The sequence below is a fragment of the Misgurnus anguillicaudatus genome, chromosome 20 (assembly GCF_027580225.2).
Source record: "Misgurnus anguillicaudatus chromosome 20, ASM2758022v2, whole genome shotgun sequence".
Classification (NCBI taxonomy): Eukaryota; Metazoa; Chordata; class Actinopteri; order Cypriniformes; family Cobitidae; genus Misgurnus; species Misgurnus anguillicaudatus.
This window is the reverse complement of record NC_073356.2, coordinates 22,508,097-22,533,070: the sequence shown is the minus strand read 5'-3', so window position 1 is coordinate 22,533,070 and position 24,974 is coordinate 22,508,097. Positions and strand designations below refer to the sequence as shown.

At 39.5% G+C, this 24,974-nt stretch overlaps 3 protein-coding genes across 3 annotated transcripts; 2 read left to right on the top strand and 1 right to left on the bottom strand.

The window, feature by feature from the left end:
- Positions 1-237: 237 nt before the first annotated feature.
- On the bottom strand, positions 238-2,287 carry fabp3 (fatty acid binding protein 3, muscle and heart). Its single transcript, XM_055219037.2, has 4 exons — positions 2,129-2,287; positions 974-1,146; positions 639-740; positions 238-513 (listed from the first exon to the last, which is right to left on the bottom strand). The coding sequence occupies exons 1-4, from the start codon at positions 2,196-2,198 to the stop codon at positions 463-465; spliced, it is 396 nt and encodes a 131-aa protein (XP_055075012.2). The 5' UTR covers positions 2,199-2,287; the 3' UTR covers positions 238-462.
- Positions 2,288-8,062: 5,775 nt separating this feature from the next.
- dclk3 (doublecortin-like kinase 3) lies at positions 8,063-13,307 on the top strand. Its single transcript, XM_055219030.2, has 6 exons — positions 8,063-8,215; positions 8,523-8,916; positions 9,852-11,359; positions 11,457-11,589; positions 11,737-11,904; positions 12,159-13,307. The coding sequence occupies exons 2-6, from the start codon at positions 8,853-8,855 to the stop codon at positions 12,605-12,607; spliced, it is 2,322 nt and encodes a 773-aa protein (XP_055075005.2). The 5' UTR covers positions 8,063-8,215; positions 8,523-8,852; the 3' UTR covers positions 12,608-13,307.
- Positions 13,308-14,808: 1,501 nt separating this feature from the next.
- zftraf1 (zinc finger TRAF-type containing 1) lies at positions 14,809-22,857 on the top strand. Its single transcript, XM_055219031.2, has 4 exons — positions 14,809-15,111; positions 18,305-18,543; positions 19,159-19,370; positions 21,209-22,857. The coding sequence occupies exons 1-4, from the start codon at positions 14,809-14,811 to the stop codon at positions 21,598-21,600; spliced, it is 1,146 nt and encodes a 381-aa protein (XP_055075006.2). The 3' UTR covers positions 21,601-22,857.
- The last annotated feature ends 2,117 nt before the right edge of the window (positions 22,858-24,974 follow it).

Genomic DNA, 24,974 nt, shown 5'->3' with positions numbered 1-24,974 from the left:
CCTTTCCCCAGAAACACACAAGACACGAGACACCCATTAGCTCGATATAGAAAACAGTCATGGCACCGAGCAGACAGTGGAACATGCTTAAATTAGAACATTCACACGGACCACATTCAAATACAAAAGTAACATAGTGTGCCAGAGTTTGCTTGGGGCCTTTTTAGGATTACACAATATTCAGGTCACAGCATTGGATCACCTGATGGAAAGTTGACATAAATTGCACACAGTGAATTTGGAGCAAATGTCACATTTATTGCAGACCTTAACACTGACTGTAGAGCCACACGAGACAATCAGTAGAAAGCGACAATACAGACATCTGGAGGTACAAAGTTGGAATTTTATACTGTCTTTGAATAAAAAGGGACGAGAACCGTTTGAAATGTACATACATGTAACAATAGACAATACATTTGTCAAGATCAGAGAATGTGTTGTGACTGTAGTTTCCCTTTATTATTCCTTCACGTAGTGTCGTGTGGAGATAGTTTCACCGAGTGTCAATGTCTGGAAAAGAAAAAGAGAAATTGGTTTGCTGATGTATGTACAGAAAAACACCCCAATACCAAGGCAGCAGTTGCCATTCAGCAAATCTTTGCTACTGCTGACTTATACACAGTACTACTACTGACCAAAGTGAGGTTGTTGCCTTCGACTTTTCGGACCAATGAAGTCTCTTTACCGTCCCATCTCTGAATGTGAACCAACTTATCTCCGTCCAGTGTTACCACCGACTAAAAAAACAACAACAAAAGATACAAGCTGGTATTTTTCTCTCAACAGTGGTGTTCCTTTGTCTAACCTAATGGTTGTCACACGATATCGACTTCTCATAAGAACCCATTGTTTACCACAGACAAAGCCAAGTTATGTTATCAGCGATAACAACATATTATTCTCATTCCTGCGAACTCCTACGATTGATAAACCTATTAAAATGTTAAATCAATAAACAAAATCGTATTACCTTGCATTTACGGTCATCAGCAGTGGTTTCATCAAACTCCACTCCTAGTTTGAAGTTGATTTCTGTGGTTTTGAAAGTGCTTACAGTTTTAAGTGTAATCACATCACCCTCCTGGCATATGATGAGCGTGGGTTTGGTCATACTGCCAACCTGACGCGTGGCAAAGCCCACACCTGAAACATACAAATAATGTCAGAAACAGGAATAAAGAGTACAGTTTGTAAGGATAAGACTACAATTGTGTTTCCTTATTGTTAAAATGCAAATAAAGAACAAGCACCTAAGGGCAGTATAGTAATAATTAAACAAAGCCTGCATATATTTAGTCCATTCGTGGCCAACTACATGTCTCTGCAAAGAACTAAACTCTGGAACGGTCACAATGGTCAAATCCATAAGCAAACACACTTTGGGGAGAACCGTGCAATGAGTATTGATTTTTACATTGAGGGCGTAGCCTATGGAAATCTAATGCTTAAAGAGAAGAAGATCTGTGCATTTAAGTAGTACGGTAAATATAAAGTTGTATGGTTGGAAGAAAACACAAATGTTTTATCTTGTCAGCCTTTCTTCCAGTAACAAAGCTGTACATTGCTTCATCAGACAACCACATCTTCCTCTCCCAAGTCACGGCTCACTCAGCACTACTTTAGTATTCACGAAAGATCAGTTTTCTGGCCGACAAGCCTACGACAGATTTTTCAATACAGCATGCTGTGAAACCTTACTGAGAAACAAATGTTCAAGGTCATCTCATCATGAATCATTGTGGCATAAAATGTCTACTTGGCAAAATAAAGAGTTTCTTTGTCTAAAATTTGAATTGTTCAGACATCAGTAGTTGCCCCACACGTGGGGTTGGTATGACTGTGGCTATGCATGTGAGAGCACATGCATTTGTGTGTGTGTGTGTCTCACACAAAGATCCCTGCACCACCACATGTTCTCCATCTTAAACACACCCATGCACCAGAAAAACATGCACCTTGCAAAATCCCTTAGAAACACCAAAATTAAAATCCTGGGAAAATGAACAACACACGCCCAAATTACATGTGTTTACTTGCATCAAAAGGCACACACCCCACTTTTAGCCGATAAACATACATGCACACCGCAAACACATGCTCATGTTCGCACCCTCTTCCTGCTTACCAAGTGCTTTCATGTAGTCATCAAAATTCTTGCTCTCCTTCAAGTTCCATGTGCCACAGAAAGCCTCCATGTTGAAAGCCGATCAAGTGAACGGTAGCAGAAATGAGGCAGAGAAAGAAAGCGTGAGAGAGGGTAAGACAGCACCACTAAGCCCCTGCAATCTTACTGGCTGATTTATAACTGCTGTTTGTGATGTCATCACTATAGGCTTGGGGAGGAGGAGGAGGGAGGAGCCAAACCCTAGGAGGAGAAGATAGATGAAAGACAGGCGAGGTGGGGTGAGTGAATTGTAAATCAGTTAGGACTGACATACATAATAAAGAATAGATGTGGAATTTAACAGCTGTGTGAACAGAAGCAAATTGTAAACGAAGAATGCAAAAATTTTTTAAATTAGATATTTTAGGTTTGATGCTTCATCTAAAAAAATTTAACACAAAGAGAGACAATGAAGAAGGAGGGAGGAATTTCTATTGATATGGGGGTCAGGGTCATTTTCTTCCCTCTTTCTCTCCCTCTCTATAACAGACTGCTAAGGACACGACCTTATGTCAGAGGGCTCTTTTTTCCCACCCTGTGACTGTTTGGCTCAGTAAGAGACGGCAGAGATCGAGCCGTATCAGCTGCTGTTTGTACAATAATCACCAAAACTGTGCACAAGTAACACTAAACCTTTTGCTAAGAGCCACAAGGCTGAATTTACAAGTGAGTGCATTTGAAATGAAACTATTGTTGAGCGAGTCTGCACCCTCCCTGAGCAGTTTTTCATTGCGAAGAGTCTAAATATCAGGATTTGTGTGCAATATGGTCTGGGGTTATGCTGAATTTATGATAGTTTGTGAGATTAGGTTCATGAGAGCAGCTTTTGTATAGTTCATGAACCGTAGACATCTGGTACAAAGAGCTTCTTTACATCAAAGGAAGTTCAGATAAAGAAAAAATATGAACAGTGCTCCCATTTGTGGTTCCCTAAAGAGCCATTATAGTCTAAAGAACCTTTTTTATCATACCATACAGTCCGAATTGGTTCTTTTACACTTAAAAAAAAATGATCTATAAGATCGGAATCATAGAGGAACCATTTTTAGTGCTATAGAACGTTTCATCGGACGCACGTGCAGTGACGCGATTAAACGTCTGGTCCGAACTTTACTTCCGGTTTCTGCTTGTTTAATGGTCCGACTAGTTGCTTAAACTGAAATCTTAGGTGCTGTTTCCCGGACAGGGATTAGACTAGTACTTGACTAAAATATATGTAAGAGCTATCCAAACTGAAAACAACTGACAAGATTGCACATCTATAAATGCTTCAGTGCCCTTTGTTTTGCCTCATAATGCCCAAAGGTAATGTTTTTAATAAGGCATGTTGGCTAAAAATAGTTATATTTCCCAATTAAACTGAGGCCTATAGTCCTGGCTTAAGCTAACCATTGTCCGGGAAATAGTGATGGAGACCGAGTCTTTGAAGGGTCGAGACCGAGTCCGTTGGTTTTCAAATAGAGTCGAGGCTGGGTCAAGACCGAGTCTTTGAGGAAGCAAGTTCGAGTCGAGACCGAGTCCTTTTTAAGTCGAGACCAAGACCATAAAAACATGTCAGTTTTCATATTCATGATTTAATATCACCCCAGTTAATAATCAACAGTTAGGCCTACAGACTAAGCTAGATTGGGAATTGTTTAGAGGAGCAGTCTTATAGGTGCTCTAAGCGAATTCACGCATTTTAGACCATAAAACATTTTTTGTTACATACAGCAAACATCTCCTCACTATATGCTTGCTGCCTGACCGCTGCTCAAACTGTAAAAAATGCGATCTCTGTAGACAGCCTAGGCTCCACAAACTGCAATAAAAACACAGTGGCCAAACCTACCAACACAAAACATAACAAAATGTTCCAGCCAATAAACGACAAGAAGGATTTTGGGGTGGGGGTTGGGTGCGTTCATGAAAGCACGAAAGGGAGGGGAAGGAGTTAGCTACGCTACGTTTGTTTGGAAACAGTTCAAACATCAACAAAAAGTGACGTCGCACAGATTTGCTTAGAGCGCCTTTATCGTCTTAAATGAATAGTCTACTCATTTTCAATATTAAAATATGTTATTACCTTAACTAAGAATTGTTGATACATCCCTCTATCATCTGTGTGTGTGCACGTAAGCGCTGGAGTGCGCTGTGACGCTTCGATAGCATTTAGCTTAGCCTCATTCATTCAATGGTACCAATCAGATATAAAGTTAAAAGTGACCAAACACATCAACGTTTTTCCTATTTAAGGCGAGTACTTGTACGAGCAAGTTTGGTGGTACAAAATAAAACGTAGCGCTTTTCTAAGTGGATTTAAAAGAGGAACTATAATTTATGGTGTAATAGCACTTTTGGGAGTACTTTGACTCGGCGCAGTAACACCCTCCCTCTCCCATTATGAGAGGGAGAAGGGGAGCGGACTTTTCAGGCGAGTCGAAGTACTCCCAAAAGTGCTATTACGCCACAAAACATAGAGATAAACTGCTCTGATGGCAGTATCTTTGCATTGCACCATGGGATGTCATTTTCAAATAATGCCTGTCAACATTGCATTTTACTATTATTGTTATGTGTTGTGTGGTTTTTATATGAACATAAAAAAATGTGTTGATCTCGAAGACTTGGTCTGAAATTACGAGTCCCTTTTCTCTCACTGTGGTCCGAGACCGAGGCAAGACCGAGTCTTTGAAGGAACAAGTCCGAGACGAGTCCGAGAACGCAGAAATCAGTCTCGAGAACACTCGAGTACTACATCACTACCGGGAAACCACCCCATAAACAAATACCTTGTCGAAAATAACAAATGTTTTGGTTGCCTAGGTAATCTACGTGTTGTTTATTTTGCTTGTTATATAAATACACTACTATAAAAGGACTATGTTGTTATTTATTCGTAGCAGAGTTTACCAGAAGTTACGTGTTAACCACGAAAGCTGCTTGTTTATGTTGTTACTGCTGAAACCGTCTATAAAGCACCTATGAAGAACCATCCAAGGTTGATATAGCACCACTATAGCACCAGATATGGTTCTATATAGCACAATATGATTCTACACAGGTGTTACACAGGTGCTATATAGCACTTAAAATGGTTCATCTATGAGTACAAGCCAGTGAACCACTTTTAGTGCTATTTAGCACCGTTTGTTTTAGAGTGTACAATCTCAAAAAAAAAAAAAATGTATAAAGGTTGTATCTTTTTGTCACTGGGACGGTACCTTTTAAAAAGGTCCTAATATGTACTATTTAGGTACAGATATGTACCTTTGAGATAACAGTATGTACCTTTTAGGTACCAGTGTGTACCAATATGTACCTTTTTAGGTACAAAAGTGTACTTTTAAAAATGGTACCATCCCAGTGACAACTTTTGTACCCTGTACCTTTTTTCTGAGAGTGTATGACATCATGTAGCACCTTAATTTTACAGAGTGTACAGCGTGTTACAGTTGTTAAAGCACTAACATTGCCAAGATTTGTTTCATTTCCAAAGAACACATGCCCTTGTTTATAAGTCATTTTGTATAAATCATCTATTAATTTAAAAAGACGACAACTACAAAAACTAAACAAGCATTTGAAAACTTCCAATTACCTCAGCATATCTCTGAACTCCAATGTAAACCACTAATCTCTTAAGGTTTGTTCAGATGGAAAGTCGTTTGTACTCTTCAGTCGCCTGAGGGATCATGACATGACCCCCCCTTACACAAATCCTGTGAAAAAGGCACCTGTTTGAGCATGTGCAGATACAGGCACACACCCAAATGTACACCATTATAGTGTTGACTTTTACAGATTTACATTCTTTTATTATCATTTGTACATTTTTAAATCCTTACTTTATGTAACCAGCGGAGTATTGTTTATTAAATTGGATTGGATAAACTTCATAATGAGTTGTATTTTTACGGCGTGGTAACATGATACTGCGTATCATGCAGTGATTGTATTCATATGGTTCCTGCAACTGTATAAATACCCTCTAGCATTTTTGTTATCTTCTCTTAATGTTTGTGGTGAGATATTAAGGAGGATCGTTTATAGTTTACAAATACTTGCATTGCTCAAGTTTTCTTATGAAAGTACTTTGAGTATTGTTGATTCTTGAGCAATAAAATGCTTGCAAAGTTCCTCATTTGCGTGTCATTTTGCACACATCTGCAAAATGTAAATGTACAATTAAACACAAGTTGAAAATGATTTGCATTCCATTGGCAGGTTAAAGTACCTTTCCAGCAAGCAACAGCTGTCATTTCCAAAATGTAAGCAAAGGAAACAGTGATTACAAGGTGTTTGGTGTTATTTTTTGTTTTTGGGCTCTGGTTACACATCTATTCAATTTTCACCGACAGCCCGAATTTGCCTTGTTTTAGCCTAGACATCTGAGCTGTGTTTGGACGGCTGTTAGATGTTGTCTAAACGCAAAATTGCTTTGGATTGAGTTCGATATAATTTATGTTATCCATATGTTCCATAAACCACATTCTCCCTGAAGGACTGATGATTCAATCTAATGTGTTGTGTAACACAATGACTCTTCCAGACTCATTTTAAACACTTGTGAAAACATACACGTGGCTGTGTCTAACCCAACACAACTGTGTGACTAAACAGGGTATGTAGAATTCACATGTACAACATTTCACACAGACAGGTGCTGGAGAGGAGGAGAAACAGAGAGAATTAGGAATTTAAAGACTAGTTCTACAGAAAGTGGTAAAACGCTAAACCGCATTTAAAAACTGTAGCACTCAAACAGATCTAACGCAAACAATCCCTAATGAGTTTATCATAAAATTAAAGCACAACTCCAAGTCAAACAAAACACAGGTCATAAATCCAACTTTTGTTCATATAGCAAATACCAATATGACTTGTTGACATTTCTTAGATTTAAAGACAAAGAGAACTGATCAGTTTAGACTAAATGTTAGGCATATAAAAATAAACATGCTGAACACTGCCAAAGAAGAACCATTTTGGTTCCATAAAGCAGTGGTTTTCAAACTGTGGGTCGGGACCTACTTGGGAGTCGCACAGTAGAATAAGGTCATGCAAAGTCGCTTGGCTATTGATGAATGACACACACACACAAAAAGTTTAGTCATACTAATGACTAGCAATGACAATGATTTCGATATGATATATCATAAGATATTTTGAAATTGCAATTAAACTTACATTTCATTAATAAAAAAACAAAGAAACTAAAAAGTAGCCTACTCAATTATTAAAGAGAGAAAAAATATTTAAGTAGGTCATATAATGAAAAGTTTGGGAACCCCTGCCATCAAGAACCTATAACATTTGCAGACCCTACAAAGGTTCTTTGTAGGAAAATGGTTCTTTAGATAAGTGGTTCTCAAACTTTTTCAGCGTGCCGCCAAATTTGTTCTAAAATGTTACATTTTAATTAGACAAAACATTTTAAAGTATACATAGTAGGGCTGTTGGTTAGTAGCCTTTTATTTAATTACACAGAATTCATGATAAATTAATGTATTTTATAAAATGTCATAAAACTGGGGCCCCCTGGCACCATCTCGCGGCCCCAGCTCCCAGTTTGAGAACCACTGCTTTAGATTATAAAACATATAAAGAAATGGCTCTAAGAACCTCTGCCTGAAAGGTTAATCCAAAAAAAAAAAAACGTTTATCTATATCAGCATTGTAAACCTCTGTAACATCTTTACTTTTAAAAGTGTAAGCCTGTGTGTATGTATTAGGGAAAAACTGATGAAAATTTGATTTTCACCCCCTCTCACCTCAAACACTTCATACCCTTCAAAAAACACTGCCATCTAATGGACATGCGAATGCAACTCAGATACCCAAATACACACGCACGCAGGCACACATGCACGCACGCACGCACGCACAAACACACACACACACACACACACACACAAATGTCTAGCACAAGTAGTCAGCCCATAAAAGAGCAAGCACATACACACACAAAACATGCACTGCTGTGTTAACAGTAACCATGGCAATTCTGCCATACTGCGAGACTTGCGAAGAGACAGAAAATATCTTCTTTATCTAGTTTTAACAAAGGTAAGGAAAAAGTTTGTGTAGGATTGATGGAATAGCAATATTAAGTAAGCAGAGAACGTTGGGCCAAATTCCCTGGAAATAGCTGTAGGTGAATTATTTCACAACATAAGACAAAATAATTAGGCCTTAAGGTCACATGACTCACTTTAAAAAGGAAAGTGACACTAAATGCAGACAAGTGAACTGAAGTTGTCAACCCTTTTTTTCCTGATTTTTAAAGTTAAAATGTTACTCAAAACTATAATTTTTATGTTTTTTTTTCTTTGTCACCCCTCCCCCCTCTTTATCTTCTGTTTGTGGTCTTCAGCTCTTTGCAATTAAAGAGGTGACGGTTACCGGGGAGACGCGCGTGCAGCAGGATGCGGGGTATCCGGTAACGCGCTCGTAGTCTTTCCAAGAGATGCCGCGTGAAGATATCCCGATGTTACCTCGGGTCTGATTGAATATTGACCCGGTTCTGCTTTGATAAGATGCTGTCCGGTCCAAACTTTAAATACACCGCAAGGTAAAGTTTCCTCAAGACTGGATCATGGCTTTCTTCAGGAGTTTTTAAAGCTCACGGACGTCTCTCGGACAGTATGGCCTCGTGGGGCTTTACGTGCAGAAATATAAATCAAACAGCAAGCACTTTAACAGAATGACACCACTGTGGAGCCAGCGACACGGACGCGAGGCACCTAGACCTAGATGGGCACTGACGGGTGAGGAAAAAATTTAAATATATAAAACCAAATGTGTAACGGAAACTAGACAACGTATATGCAAATATAAAAATGCTAATAGTTGTATCTTTATGCAAAATAAATGAATATGACGTTTTGTTCTAAAACAATCTGTTTACAAATATATTTATAAATTATTAAAAATACTAATTTCAAATGCTCAGTAAAAATAGCTAACTTAATTCAAAGACTTTTAATATGTAATAATAGACCTTTTAAGTGCTAAGAAAATTATTTAGGTTAGTTAAAAAAATACTCATTCCAAATATTAACTCAGTAAAAATAGCTAACTTAATTCAAATACTTTTAATAATTAATAATAGACTTTTTAAGTGCAAAAATGTTTAGGTTAATTAAATTATGTACCCATTTTGCTTTTAGCAAAAGATAAGATAACACAATTTGCTTTGTAAAAATTGTGCCAAACTTCCTCTTGAAAAATAGTGATTAATTTCTTAGTGTTGCCATAAACTTTTAAAAAACATCAATTAAAATATCAGCATCTTTTGAACCACTTGCCAGTGTTCACATGAAAAAAATTACATTTAAAGAACGAAAGAAAGACAGAAAGCAGAAGCTACGTTCTAAGTAAAATGATCTGGCACGATCAGATTTGATCCTTTTCCGTTACCCCTGGAGCATGAGATGCAATTTGAGAATCTGCATGTCTCGGCATTGCTCTTCAATACACACCTTCACTTAATTATTAATGTTGTCCCACTTCCTATTTAATCTGCCTGTATACGCTTTATTCATTATCTGATCAAGTGATTTTCTGAGCTGTACTTTTGATTAACAAATACATTTCTGGACACATATAACAAACAGCACCATATTGCATGATGTATCATAATTAAAATTGTGTCTCTCAATTTACACTGTTGTATGTTAATATGTTTGCTTATGTGTTCCAGATCAGAAGATCAAACTCCCTAAATGCCCCAATGCTGTCCCTCGGCAACCTCTGCCCACAAATCCACCCAGATTAAGACCCCGAAAGCCCATCACAGACTATGGGCCTTTAAAAAGCTCCGTGATAGGGTTGGATCACTGGGGGGAACCAGGATTTCCCAGAGCGAGTGGCTACCATGCCAGGCATGCAGAAGAAAGCCCAGTACGGCCACGAATTGTGACCGTGGTACGGCCGTGTGGAAAGCAGAGTCTGCGTAAGATCTCACTGCTTTTAAACCGCCGTGCTGTGCAGACGTTTGAGCAGCTAATGGCAGATGTATCCGAAGCCCTCGGTTTTCCCCGCTGTAACAACGCTCGCATACGCCGCCTCTTTAGTCCCGCTGGCCGTGAGATCCACAGCCTTTCCGACTTCTTCCGCATCGACCATGCTTTTCTGGCCTTTGGAGTCAATCGACCATCTCTTGATGAGGTGCACACAGCCCTGAACGAGTTATACCCCGAAAACCCCAAGTACTGTGAACACCTCCTAAGGATATGGGATCGTATCCTGAGACCTAAAGCCACCAAAGCAGATAGTGGTTTCCATGACGATGAACCTGGCGGTGAGGGGCATTTACCTACTGTATGTAATCAACATCTAAACCAACTAGCTGCCAACAACCTGCAGCCTGTTGGAGGTCAAGGACGGCAAAGAGATAAAGCTAAAAAAGAAAGGCAGAGAAAAGACAGAGAGTTGTGGGTGAGGAAGGGTGACCAACAGAAAGAAGATTTAAAGGAGCCAAAAAAGGAGGAAAGAAAGGCAGAACCGGTTTATTGCAGGAGCTGTCGAGGATGTGGTCCACCTATACCCCCAATCAGAAGCAAACCACATTATAAGCCAAATAACCCTAGTGATGCAAATAATACTTCAGAAAACACACCACATAGAACACTGAAAGCCGACGAGCATGTTGCCAATCCTAACTCGGTTGATAAAAACCTGAATAATCCTTTCAGCACCGAGGCGATATTTGAGACACCTCAGCAGGCCATTAACAACCAAGAAGCAGCAAAACAGAGAAACTTCCAGGCTAATCTACCACCCGATGGTGCAGAAGTTACACTAGAGGACATCGAGCGCTGCTACGACATCGGCCGTGTGGTAGGGGATGGGAACTTTGCGGTGGTAAGGGAGTGCCGAGTGCATGGCGTACCTGAAATCTTTGCCATGAAGATCGTGGACAACGCCAAGCTGCAGGGACGCGGTCACATGATCAAGAATGAGATTTCTCTGCTCCGTAGCCTAGAACATCCTCGACTCATTCAGCTCTTTCGTTCACATCACACCGACACCCATGTGTACCTGCTGATGGAGCTGGTCACCGGTGGAGACCTGTTTGATGCTATCTCTCAGAACGGCAGGTTTAATGAGCCAAGTGCTGCATGCATGATCAGAGACATCAGCCAGGCTCTGGAATACATCCATGACAAGAGCATTGCACACAGAGATATCAAACCTGAAAATCTACTGGTAAAAAATTATTTGTATGTTGTGCATTAGTATTACTTGAATTAAAATAGAATTAATGATGGTTGGTGATTTCAATTTTACTCTTTATTGTTCAAAGGTTCAGCGGCATGGCAATGGAAGTTTAAATCTGAAATTGGCTGATTTTGGATTAGCTATGGTGATAACAGAGCCTGTGTTTACAGTTTGTGGCACACCCACATATGTTGCTCCAGAGATACTTGCTGAGACAGGTAAAATCCCTTGCTTTACCCAGATTAGCTGGCACTGGTTAGACACAAAAAAACCTGAGCTACAACTTTTCAAGTTTCTCAATTTTAAAAATGGAGGTACATTTAGAAATTTTCAGCGTAAATGTGTGTATGTCTTTGCATGAATAGGTTACGGTGTTGAAGTCGACATCTGGGCGATGGGTGTTATCCTGTTTGTACTCCTGAGTGGGTTTCCTCCATTCCGAAGTCCAGAGCGTAATCAAGAGGAACTTTTTTGTCTCATCCAAAAGGGCGATGTCCATTTTCTGTCTCCTTACTGGGACAATGTATCTGAGGGTAAGACAATAGACAACCTACAATGAAAGAAATTGAAATACCATTTTCTGTGTAGCTCAGTCGTAGAGCATTGCGTAAGCAATGCAAAAGGTCATGGGTTCAAATCCAAGGAACACACAAACTGATAAAAAATACCTTTTTTTAGTAATTTGTTAAAGTAAATGATGAGAAATGTTAATTTTGGTTAAACTTTACCTTATTTTTTTATGCTTCTGTTATTAATTAAGACATTTGTATGTATTTGTGTGTCCCAGGGGCTAAAGCTCTAGTCAGAGCTCTACTGGAGGTGGATCCAAAAAAGCGCTTGACAGCTAATCAAACATTACAGCACGACTGGCTTCAGCATGCAACAGCACAAAAAGACCATAAGGGGTCGACACAAGCCACTGAAGCTACAATTGAGAAGCCCAACCACCAAATACTAAACAGACAAATGGAAAGTCAGAAAGACAATGAAAATACTCTCAAACCAGACATATCAGCAGAGAAATCTCTTGCAGCAGATGTCAATAAGTACAGAATAAAGAATAAACATAAACCGGATATTAATGCACATGATACATGCCATAAAATAAGTAGTGACCAACAACATTCATCCACAACAAATAGGCAACATAGCATAGATCAGCACAAACCTGACAGACCAGCAGAACGAGAAGACGCGACTCAAAACAAGAGTGACCTGCTGAATAATGAGAACTGACCTGCTGAGAAATGAAATGAAAAATGTCAGTGAAGACTGAATAAGCTATGAAAAGACAATATAAGCCATATACATCTATCAGTGTGATGAATATACATAAAAAGAGACAGTACACATAACATATGGCATGACATAAAACAAATTGTATACTATAGCAAATGTCTTCACATTTTCTAGTCTACACAGAAACCAAGAGCACTGATCTGAGAACGTATAAATTGTTTTAGATGTTCCTTGTTTGTAAGTTCCTTATTGTAATTTAACTTTGGTTAAATGTGTCTGCTGAATGTAAATGCACTGTTGATAACCAATGACATGATTCAAGATATGTCAGGTCTCAAGAGACTGTTGACCAATGATGTTGGTAAAGAATGCCAGTTTTGCTGTTTAGATTAAGGCAATTGATGTTTGTTTATAATGTTAATATGTGGCCAGTCTCTAAATAATTCTTATGTGTTTTATTATATACCTTTGTCGTTTTAAAACAAATACTGGAAGAGTGAATTTCATTTTCTAAGAAAGATTATAAATGTTTCAGCAAATCCCAGCCAATTTGTATGGGAAAGTTGGCCAGCCATTTTGTTATAGTAGACTAGCTAAAAAACTAACAGTATTCCATATATTTTGTCTTCCTGTTTCTCATATACCCTGTGATATACCTATATGGCATATATAATAAAATAGTTTTCATTCAATTTAATTCAATTACATTTTATGCAATTCAGTTGAATGTTTAGCTTAAGATCGCTGCTAAAACAAATATTGCAATGTGCATGAAAACACCTAAAAACTCTTAACTTTTATGACCTAATACCTTGTTATTACATTATTGTATATTATTAATAGATAGATACACATAAACACACTTCCCCCATCCCCCATGCTACTACGCTAAAAAAACAGGCAAACTAGACTGACAGCTGTCTTGCTCAAACTAGTCCATCAAGTCATATGATTGGCCGAGGCCATTTCCCCACCCCCGGGGGTCTCACTCTAGTTTCTGTATGGAAAACATGAAAAAACACGTTTTAAATCAAAGAAATGCTGATTATTGATCACAATTCAGAGATAAATAAATCATATGTGTTGCTTTCGAATCTAAATAACTACTTGTTATATCAAAATAATGAAAAGTAATTCATTCAGTTTTCCCATTCACAAGACTGTCAACTTGTCAAGTACAGTTATTTACATAAACGACGCTGCAGGATGACGTTGCCATTTTGTCGCATATCAGGGGTGTGTTGGAGAGTTTGCCAAGATGTGGTCATCTTTCTCTATTATACTTTCATTACTATAGCAATAATATCGCACAAAAGCGCAACACATCTAAAGAAATGTAAACAAAAACAAGCATTCGAAAAGTTTCGGTACTTTTCTCTAAAATATAGTTCTACCATGACCCAGGGTGCATGCGCATCGCATAGCTCTTTAAATACCCCCAGTCATCTGATGAAGCACAACATTTGTTGCAGCCAATCAGGGAACACTAAGAGACGGACAGAGCCGCCATCGCTGATACTGGCAAAGAAGTCACCGGCTATTAAATAACGACTGACATTATTGGTCCGTTGTTCGCTCAGTTTTCAGTATTCAAAACTCGGATAGGCAGAATCAGATAGAGACAAGCGGGCAGTAAGAGAGGAGGTAGACAGGAAAAAAACAAAGATGGCAGTGTAGATTAAGCGGAGGGCTGTCGAAGAGACTCTGCATAAAACTGATACATTTTAAGGTTTCGGGCGCATCCGGATCGTGTCGGAGTGGCTCGGTTTTGTTCGGAAGGTGGACCGGAGGCGAAGAGCCCAACCGGGTCCCAAAGCGTCGCCGTGTGCGTGCTGTCACAGCGAATAACGGCACTTAACAACAGCCTGTTGTTTTGTTGAGCCTTTGAAAAGGCTGTTTTTCCTCTCTCTTTACAAGCCGAGAGCTAAAGCTAACCCGAGATCTATCCAGAAATTTATAGGCGCCCATGCAGCAAAGCACAGATGAAAATATTTTCACTGTACACTAATCTTATATCTTATTACCCGAAAATAATCTATTTAAACTGAGGGTTGTTATCAAGGGATTGTTTACTAGTGAATGCATTTCTGGCTGCCCAGATACCCCATTATTGCAAGCCAAATAGACTGACATCACATTGACAGTCAACGAACATTGTGCTCGATCATCCCCCCGTGACTGTTTTGGACCGGACTTGGATGTCATCGATGGAAGAGAGGATGGAATTAGGCGTAGCGGCCGCTCCAGGCTCCTCATCATCCGGTCTCGGTGTCGGTCCAGGGGGCGCCATGGATGCGGGTCCGGGGAGCGCAGGACTGGTAGGTATTCAAGACGAGTCCGGCTTGCGGAGAGACGGTCCTGGTTCCGAGGCCGACCCGGACGCACCGCCCAAGAAGCGCATGAGGCACCAGGAAGGGGAAGCGGGGAAGCTCGAAGAGCGGCTGTACTCTGTGCTGTGCTGCACTGTGTGTCTGGACCTGCCAAAAGCGTCTGTGTACCATGTAAACTATGTAAGTATTGAGTTGACTTGTGCAGGGTTATTATTTTTCTTGGCTTTGTCTCTCACCAGTCCAAATGTCGCATAGTATAACATCATTTTACTTTACATCCATTTAAAATGACTTTTTAGCCTGTGAGACGGATACATACTGCAGTTTATGATAAAAATATGCGGAGTTAACGTTTTTGTCATTCTGGCTACTTGCCTATTGTCTGTCTGTGTGTGACTCACACTGTGCATTGTCTAATAAAATAGTTGCTGAACACATTTACAAACAGATAAATAGTAGTTTCTTTGCTTTTTTTTTCTTTTGAAGGGCTCGTTTGATATTTTGTAAAGTTTTAGATGTTATACACTGAAGCCTAATTCGATACTGACCTGAGCAGCTGTTTTTGCAAACATGACAATCAGGGTGGTCACATGTTCTGCTTAACCCAATCACTGCTGCCCTCTCCCAATCACCCCTCCCCCAAATATGTACCCCTAACAATCCCTCTGAAGCCATAGCTTGAAAACAGCTGTCAAAAAAACTTCCCTTTAACATTCTATTATGTTTTCACACACTTGATTCACAACATGTGCAGTATCTTCTAAGTAACTTCATACTAGTTTAAGTGGTTCTGACTTGTGTGTATGAATGTTATGACGAACGTAAACACAGGCCTGTTGTGAAACCAGAGAGAAAGTAGTTGACACAGCACGTGAAACATTCAGACATTTTGTATTCACTCGTGTTCTTGTAGCGAACATCAACTCATCTCACACTGACTGACCCATAAAGGTATCATGTGATTCATGCTAAATGTCACACCACATCAGAGCTATAATAGGCTCCAGTATAATCCATATATTACTAAATCAGGGTTTGGATCCCAGCAAATAAAACAAACATGCAGTGAAATAAAACAAACAAGTAAACTAAAAGTTAACTAAATCAAATGCTACTCGAACACTGACTCAACATAGCGGTTTACCTCCTGTCATATAGATTAGCTGTTAAATAGTTAATCCAATAACTATTAGTTAAGTTACACTTTGGACTAATCATAAAATCATTGTTAACCACTGTTTTAAAAAAGGATTTCAATGCATTTGGGTCAGGATTGTCATTGTATATCATTATAAAATACATGTTTTAATAAACGTGTTGTAACAGGTTTATAACATGCATTTGTTTGTGATGCCTAACTTTGCTATTTTAGATTTAAATTTACTTATATATTCATATTAATATTCACAAATACTTGTCTTTAAACCTCCTCTGTTGCCTAAAATGGTTATACCATTTTTGTTAGTTTTTTTCACTGATTTACACTAAAACTTTTTAGTTTTTAATCACTCTTATATCATTAGCTTCTTATAGTTTTGTGCTTTTTTATTATTACCTCACCCTGACTGAGCAACCTAATGGTGCGTTCACACCAGACATGAAAGAGACGGCAAGCGGGAGTGATTTACATGATAAGTCAATGCAAAGACGCGAATAGGCATCCTGCGGCGCGGCAAGCACGAATGGCACAAATGGCGCGTTTCGCACGAATTGAGCGTTGCCGCATGATCTGCATGAGTTTAAAAATCTGAACTTTGTCAGATTTTTACACCGCGTTAACCAATCAGGAGCTTGCTTTAGCAGTGACGTGATTACAGCAAGGGAGCGGAGGCAGAAAAACAAAACAACAATGGAGGACAATCATAATTGCTACAAGACACATATTCAAACTTTTACAGGAATTTACAAGAGTGAGGAGGTCGAACACCCTGGTAAGTTTACTCAATTTGAGCTATATAAGCCCCTCCCATGACGCAAATTTACGTGTGAATGTCTCGAGTGACTAGAATTTTACGTGGGAATGAAGCGAGTAAAGTCAAAATGTTTAAGCATCCTACTACACGCGAATAGCATGTTTTTGCCGGCTCTTCCGCGTCTGGTGTGAACCCACAGTAAGTCTCTGATGACTCAATAGATGGGTTGCATGGCAACGTCATTAACTGGTTGCGCGCGCAACCGAGAGGCAGAAAGAAGAGACGTGCATTGTGTTGTAGGCTAGTAGCGGTGTCTGTAAGTCAAAATGCTAGTTGTTGCGTGGAAAATAGTACCAACAGAGTCAGTGCTGGGTGCCTGATGTTAACATACCAGTATATGCGACTACTACGTTACTAGCCTAACATGTATCACATTATTCATACATGTATCATATTATTCATACATATATATGTATATATGTACATATATTTACATCCAACTAAAATCAAGTTTTATTTATATACGAACAATAAAAAAAACGCTTCAATAATTAAGGTTGTTGCAATAGCGGATCAGCTCACCAAGCGGGCTTTCTGCCTCCTGGATGCGCGTGCACCCTGTAATGTTTGTAAACTGGCAAACCGTCTATAGGCAACATTAACATGAAAACATTGACAGTCAATATGTTGGACAAATTTTAAGTTTTCATAGTAGGCCTAATTTAAACAAAGACATTTTTGATTCCTTGTGATAGCAAAGTCTAATTTTAGTGCCGTTCACAACAGGGGGTTTCTCGATACTCAAGAAAACTGTGACAACTTGATAGACAATGCGATATACCGTATGTGATACGATAATACTTGAAGGTTGTAAAATTTAAATTGGGTGGGATTAAATATTTTTAAAGCTGTAAATTATCTAACAAACATACGTTTTACTTTTTTGTTGTGGAATCTTCACTCTTTTTTTCACCAGTCTCTCTGGATCAACCTAAAACTTTGACTATGCATAATCATTCAGTTATTGCAACCATTGGTGGTATTTCAATATATCTTGCAGCCCCGACTCGTACTGTTACCTAGGGCTGCACAATAAATCACACGCAATTGTCACACGCATCTCTTCAGTACAGCCAGTTCCTTGATTAATAGTAAATCGCCATCACCTGCTTTCAGATGAAGGGACAAAAAGCGTAATTATAAATGTGATATTGCAGCACTACTGTTAACTTCAAATTATGGTCAATGGCATGTCCCCCAAGTCATTCAGGAAACCACCGCATTTACTTTGGAAAAATGGGGAAACTCCATCCTGAGTCCTACAACCAGAACAATGCATTTACTCAGAGAGACCCCTGCACAACATTTGCTCATTATAAAAGCCTGTGTAATGGTTTCAGCTGTGTTGCTCTCTATGCTGTAAACTGAAGGTGTGTGCTCTCATTTCACAGTGCACAAACGGGCACCTGATGTGCGCAGGCTGTTTTATTCACCTGCTTGCTGACTCACGTCTCAAAGAAGAACAGGCCACGTGTCCTAACTGCCGCTGTGAGATCAGTAAGAGTCTGTGCTGCAGGAACCTGGCAGTGGAAAAAGCTGTGAGTGAACTGCCCTCCGACTGCAGCTACTGCCTCAAACAATTCCCTCGATCCAGCCTGGATCGCCATCAGACAGAAGAGTGCCAGGACAGGTACTGCCACACCAATGCACAAAACAAACACCTTGACAGCGCCAAGCAAAGATCATGTTCAACCCATAAGTCCAACAACATGCACCTAATTCACTAACCACATGCAAGGGGGTTCAACAAGGTGCTATATGTATCATAGATTCTGCCATATGAAATAGTCAACCACTATGTACCTAGTGCAGTTATTCATGAAATAACATTCAAATGATGGCCAGGAATGTTATGACCTAAAATCTATTACAAGTGCACTAAGACGTGTGCACCTTCTGCATTTTAGGGGTAGAGTGCTGCCATACAGTCCCAGTAAAGTATGCCAGAGTGCAGTGGTCTGCTGCGTTTAGCAACTTAGCACCACCCTGCAAGTTGGGTAACTCCAAAGTGTGAATTGCCATTTTTTGTGTTTATTTTCCCTTGCAAAAAGGGGGCATGCAATTCATGCAAATAACTGCTATCAATGGGCACAATTCTTATTGAATTTCCCCACTATTTCTTCTTAACCCGGTGGTAATAGACACATAAACTTAGCTTTGAAGACATTATTTATGCAATGCCTGATAGAGTTGATGGTGTTTGGTCGGTCATTTTATCATTACTTCTCATTTGTTCTGGAATTAGAGTGACACAGTGTAAGTACAAGCGGATTGGCTGCCCATGGCAGGGGCCTTTTCATGAGCTCAGCGCTCATGAGGCAGAATGTTCCCACCCATCTAAGACCGGTATGGAGTTGATGGGTATACTGGACGAGATGGACCAGAGCCATCGCAGAGAGCTACAGCTCTACAATAGCATCTTTAGCCTGCTGTGCTTTGAGAAGATCGGCTTCACAGGTACACAAATAGATAGGCCATGGGAAATCAAAACTAAAACGTTAGTATGAATAATATTACATTTCCGCTTCCGGAGAACACAAAATGACATAAACAGATCTTAAACAGGCATTCAACGTAACTCTACCAGTCGATGCTCTGGAGAAAAGCTGGTGAAAGCAAAATACAGCAAAATAACGCATTGAAGTGAACATACGGTGAGGAGAATAAGTGTTTGAACACCCTTCTGTTTTGCAGGTTCTCCCACTTGGAGATCATGGAGGGGTCTGAGGTTGTCATCGTGGGTGCGTGTCCACTGTGAGAGACATAATCTAAAAAAGAAAATGGAAATCGCAATGTATGATTTTTTGACTGTTTATTTGTATGATACAACTGCAAATAAGTATTTGAACACCTGAGAAAGTCAATGTTAATATTTGGTACATTAGCCTTTGTTTGCAATTACAGAGTTTAAACGTTTCCTGTAGTTTTTCACCAGGTTTGCACACACTGCAGGAGGGATTTTGGCCCACTCCACACAGATCTTCTCTAGATCAGTCAGGTTTCTGGCCTGTCGCTGAGAAACACAGAGTTTGAGCTCCCTCCAAAGATTCTCTATTGGGTTTAGGTCTGGAGACTGGCTAGGCCACGCCAGAACCTTGATATGCTTCTTACAGAGCCACTCCTTGGTTATCCTGGCTGTGTGCTTCGGGTCATTGTCATGTTGGAAGACCCAGCCTTGACCCATCTTTAATCCTCTAACTGAGGGAAGGAGATTGTTCCCCATAATCTCGCAATACATGACCCTGGTCATCCTCTCCTTAATACAGTGCAGTTGCCCTGTTCCATGTGCAGAAAAACACCCCCAAAGCATGATGCTACCACCCCTTGCTTCACAGTAGGGATGGTGTTCTTGGGATGGTACTCATCATTCTTCTTCCTCCAAACACGTTTAGTGGAATTATGACCAAAAAGTTATATTTTGGTCTCATCTGACCACATGACTTTCTCCCATGACTCCTTTGGATCATCCAAATGGTCATTGGCAAATTTAAGACGGGCCTGGACATGTGCTGGTTTAAGCAGGGGAACCTTCCGTCCCATGCATGATTTCAAACCATGACGTCTTAGTGTATTACCAACAGTAACCTTGGAAACGGTGGTCCCAGCTCTTTTCAGGTCATTGACCAGCTCCTCCCGTGTAGTTCTGGGCTGATTTCTCACCTTTCTTAGGATCATTGAGACCCCACAAGGTGAGATATTGCATGGAGCCCCAGTCCGAGGTAGATTGACAGTCATGTTTAGCTTCTTCCATTTTCTAATGATTGCCCCAACAGTGGACCTTTTTTCATCAATTTTCGGCAATTTTCCTGTAGCCCTTTCCAGCCTTGTTGAGGTGTACAATTTTGCGCTTGTGTCTTTGGACAGCTCTTTGGTCTTGGCCATGTTAGTAGTTGGATTCTTACTGATTGTATGGGGTGGACATGTGTCTTTATGCAGCTAACAACCTCAAACAGGTGCATCTAATGTAGGATAATAAAATTTTAAAGACAGACTTACAGGGTCTTTGAGGGTCAGAATTCTAGGCAATAGACAGGTGTTCAAGTACTTGATTGCAGCTGAATCATGCAAATGAATGGTTGAGAGGTCGTATATTGTGATTTCTGGATTTATTTAGATTGTCTCTCACAGTGGACATGCACCTACAATGACAATTTCAGACCCCTCCATGGTTTCTAGGTGGGGGAACTTGCAGAATGGCGGGGTGTTCAGGTGCTTATTTTCCTCACTGTGTGTATACCCTTACATGCAAAAATATTGTATATACTATCAACAACTCTTGTTTGTTCTTGCTTCAGAGGTGCAGTTCCGGCCGTACCGCACCGATGACTTCATCACTCGACTCTACTACGAGACGCCACGGTTCACCGTGCTCAACCAAACGTGGGTGCTGAAGGCGCGGGTCAACGACTCCGAACGTAACCCCAACCTCTCCTGCAAGCGCACGCTGTCCTTCCAGCTCATTCTGAAGAGCAAAGTGAACTCTGCGCTCGAGTGTTCCTTCCTGCTCCTGAAAGGCCCGTACGACGATGTGAAAATCAAACCCGTCATCCAGCACCACGTCTTCTCCAACGACGCCAACGAAACCGAGTACGCCCTGCTGCCCATCAGCGACAGCGTGGAGTGCAACAAGCTGCTGGCTGCCAAAAACATCAACCTACGCCTCTTCATCTTTCAGATTCAGAAATAGAGGCGTGAGATGATGGGATGAATGAAGAACAGAGTAGATGAAGAGATGGAGATGGAAGGCAAGCACCACTTAACCACAGATACCTCTACGGGAGCAAGCAGAAGAAGGATGAAAATATGGCCCATCAGTACTGCAGTGCATTGTTTGTTTGTGTGCGAGTGTGTGTCGTTGCCGGTAAGCTTCCAGACCCTCTGTGGCCGAAATTCAGCCTTTTTCATTAACAACTTGACCCAACGGTTTTATTGGTAGAGCAGGCCAGAACGGACTACACAAAAATGTCTGTGACTGTGTTTTTGTTTCCTTAGTAGACTGATGTTGGGCTCTGTGCGACTGACTGACTGAACGAATGAATGTGTGTCTGGGACAAAAAGATAGAGGCAGGTTTGTCAAAGGTGTAATGCGACCTATCATGCAGGCAATGTAAAACTCTGTGTTTGTGTGTGTCCCGCTCGAAACCGTTCTCTCAAGGCTTATACACAGACACTGCAGCACAGGGGCTGCGACCGCTTTAAGTGTATTTTTGTATGTGAAGGTAGCCATTTTCGTTGGTGCGGCAGTACGGTTAGGCTGAAGAAAATGGCTGCCAACCCCAGAACCCGGAAGATGCGATTTTGCATGTTTTTAGTTTTTCTTTTTGTGTGCACTTTATAATGCGCACTTTTAGTTGAGTAGAACTGTAACCCTGTAATCTTAACTTAAGTTTGACCTTATTAACACATTTATTTAAGAATTTGTGAACTTTGCCTTTTATTCCTTCTGTGAATTGTCATCCTCATTAACAAATGCCATGTGTTCTTTTCATGCCCCCAGTGTGTGAAAACACAAGTACACTTCCTTACATTATGTCATAATGCTAAATCATACATATTTATTATTTTTATTGAACTTTTACGTCCGTTAGTAAGCTAAAGCAGACTTGTCACACTCAAAAGAGCAAAACTGGAACGATCTGATTCTGATCCCTTTCCACACACAATATTATCTTCATTCATACCGTTATTAAAAATGCACATGCATACAATCACACAAAGCTGGGGGTACAAAAGAGCCATTGGAGTAATGGGATATCCAATGAACTCAGCTGTGACTTAACAGTTTAGACATACTTGAAATACAACGCTCTGTTGCCCTAGCAGAGACTGTCTCTTCCAAATAGAGGAGTTTAGTTTCAAACTGTTTCTGCATTTAAAAGCTTTTAATCCTACAATTACACTCTGGCTGTATATGTGCCTTTCTATTAAAGCTCATTTAAAGTTGTGTCAGTGCATTCTGTACATTTGTTTTCAGCAAAGTGTCCCGGCATGTACATTTTCAGGAAATATTTTTGGTTCCCAGAACATTTTTTTAAAAGGTTTGTTTTTGGTTAGGTAGGAACATGGTTTATTTATATGGTTACCTAACTTACTGGGAAACAAACACTAACGTCGTTGTCCTGCTTCATTTACAAGACTACTTGCTGTAACATGAATAAATATAGCCTAAATAATGATTTGAAATATTTTATTAGCTAATTTGTAACTAATTCACACCATGAATTAGAAAAGAGACTGTGGTGTGATACATTAGTGCGGGTCATGATGAGGACTCGCAGTACCCGGATGTGCGGTGTGTCGTCAATTAGCGCTTGTTATCAAAGAGTGTAAAGATGTATTTTAGGTATGTGGAAGTGCCATATAGAGTTTTTGCAATTTGGGATAGGATTATTGGGCTGGTTTTATTCATGGACTGTAAAAAGGTTTTATTACGCAGACCTGGCAACCCGTGTTTTTATTATAACAAATCAACGGATCCGCATGCTCGCGGCCGACACAATGAAGCCGTTAACCTTCGCGGCCCACTGCTATGTTAACAGGTGGAAGGAGTTTTAAATTGTAACTCGTTTGCAACGATTAAAAATTAGCTAAACGGGCTTAGAGAAAAAGTCCGGAATATTTTCATACTCAAATAAGGCAAGCCACAACTTTAAATCTTTGCAACTTACCTGAGAAGCCATGCTGATTGATTAGCAGATGACGCTGTATGTCAGTCAGACTGAAGAGAAGATGCAAATTTGGCGCGAACTTTAAATTAAATTGTTTTCCTGTTTTTTAACCAATACACTTCGACACATATTCGCAATGTTTTGTCTTTGTATGTCAGTGTCGTAAAAGCTTAATTTTAAACGTACAACATGTAGCAGTTAGGTGCTTGATCTCTACAGAAACTAATAGCTCGAGACCAGGGGTGTAAAACTCAATGCCACGAAAGCTTACAGCTCATTCATTTTATTGTTATTATGTTAAGAAGTTTTTCCTGGATTAAATTTTTTTAGCAGCTGGCAAAAAAAATGTTGTCCCGCAAAGTATTTTTTTATTTAATGTGATTTATGAGTGATAATTTATTTAAATTTATAATTTATTAATTTATTTTATTATAATTATAATTAGGGCTGGGCAAAATAAAATCAATTTTCCGATTAATCGTTCTTTTTTTACGTGGTCGATTAAAAATCGATTCTCAAAGGCCACAAATCAATTTTTTTCCATATGTATTTACGCAAACCACTCGACTGTTCTGATTTTTTTCAGCATACATTTTTCATCTTGCATCAAATTTGTATTTTATTTAACGTATGCATTTGAAAATTAGAGATGGGTTCTGTTTTAATGTACCCAAGTGTACCTAAAATACAAGAGTTATATACAATATACAGGTTTGTGGCTCTTAATTTCTTTTAATTGATTACCCTTGTAAACTTATGTTCAGTGTTCTTTTTTATAAATATAGTATTTGTATTAAATCTATGTTCATCGAGTTGAATCGAGTATAAAAATCTATCCGAGAATCGTAATCGAAATTAAATCGAGTCGATTTGATAGCTTGCGAATCGAAATCGAAATTGATCCGGAACATCTGAATTGATACCCAGCCCTAATTATAATTCATAATACAAATATAATTATTTGTACAATAGTTGCACACTAATACATTTTGTCATTTTTTGTCCAGGGCTTCTACTTTCAAAGGTATTGAGTTATTACCAAAACGAATAGTAATTAATTGCAGAGGTAAATATGCAATGTCATAAAAGAGATACATTCATATAATCTTATAAACACAACTGGCCCTTCGAGGGTAACCAAAATGCTGATGTGGCCCCGGATGAAATTAAGTTTGACACTCCTGCTCTATACCAGACCTACGCCTTGCTACACTGTAAACAAAAGTGAGTTGGTTACTTTTAAAAAATTACTTAAGTTGGTAACACCTAAAAAATTGAATCTTTATCACTGAAAATTTTAAGGTAAAAAAAAACAAAAGCAAAAAAATAAAAAATACTTACATTGGTAACACCTAAAAATGTTTTTTTTTTCAACTTAATTTTTTTTTTTACT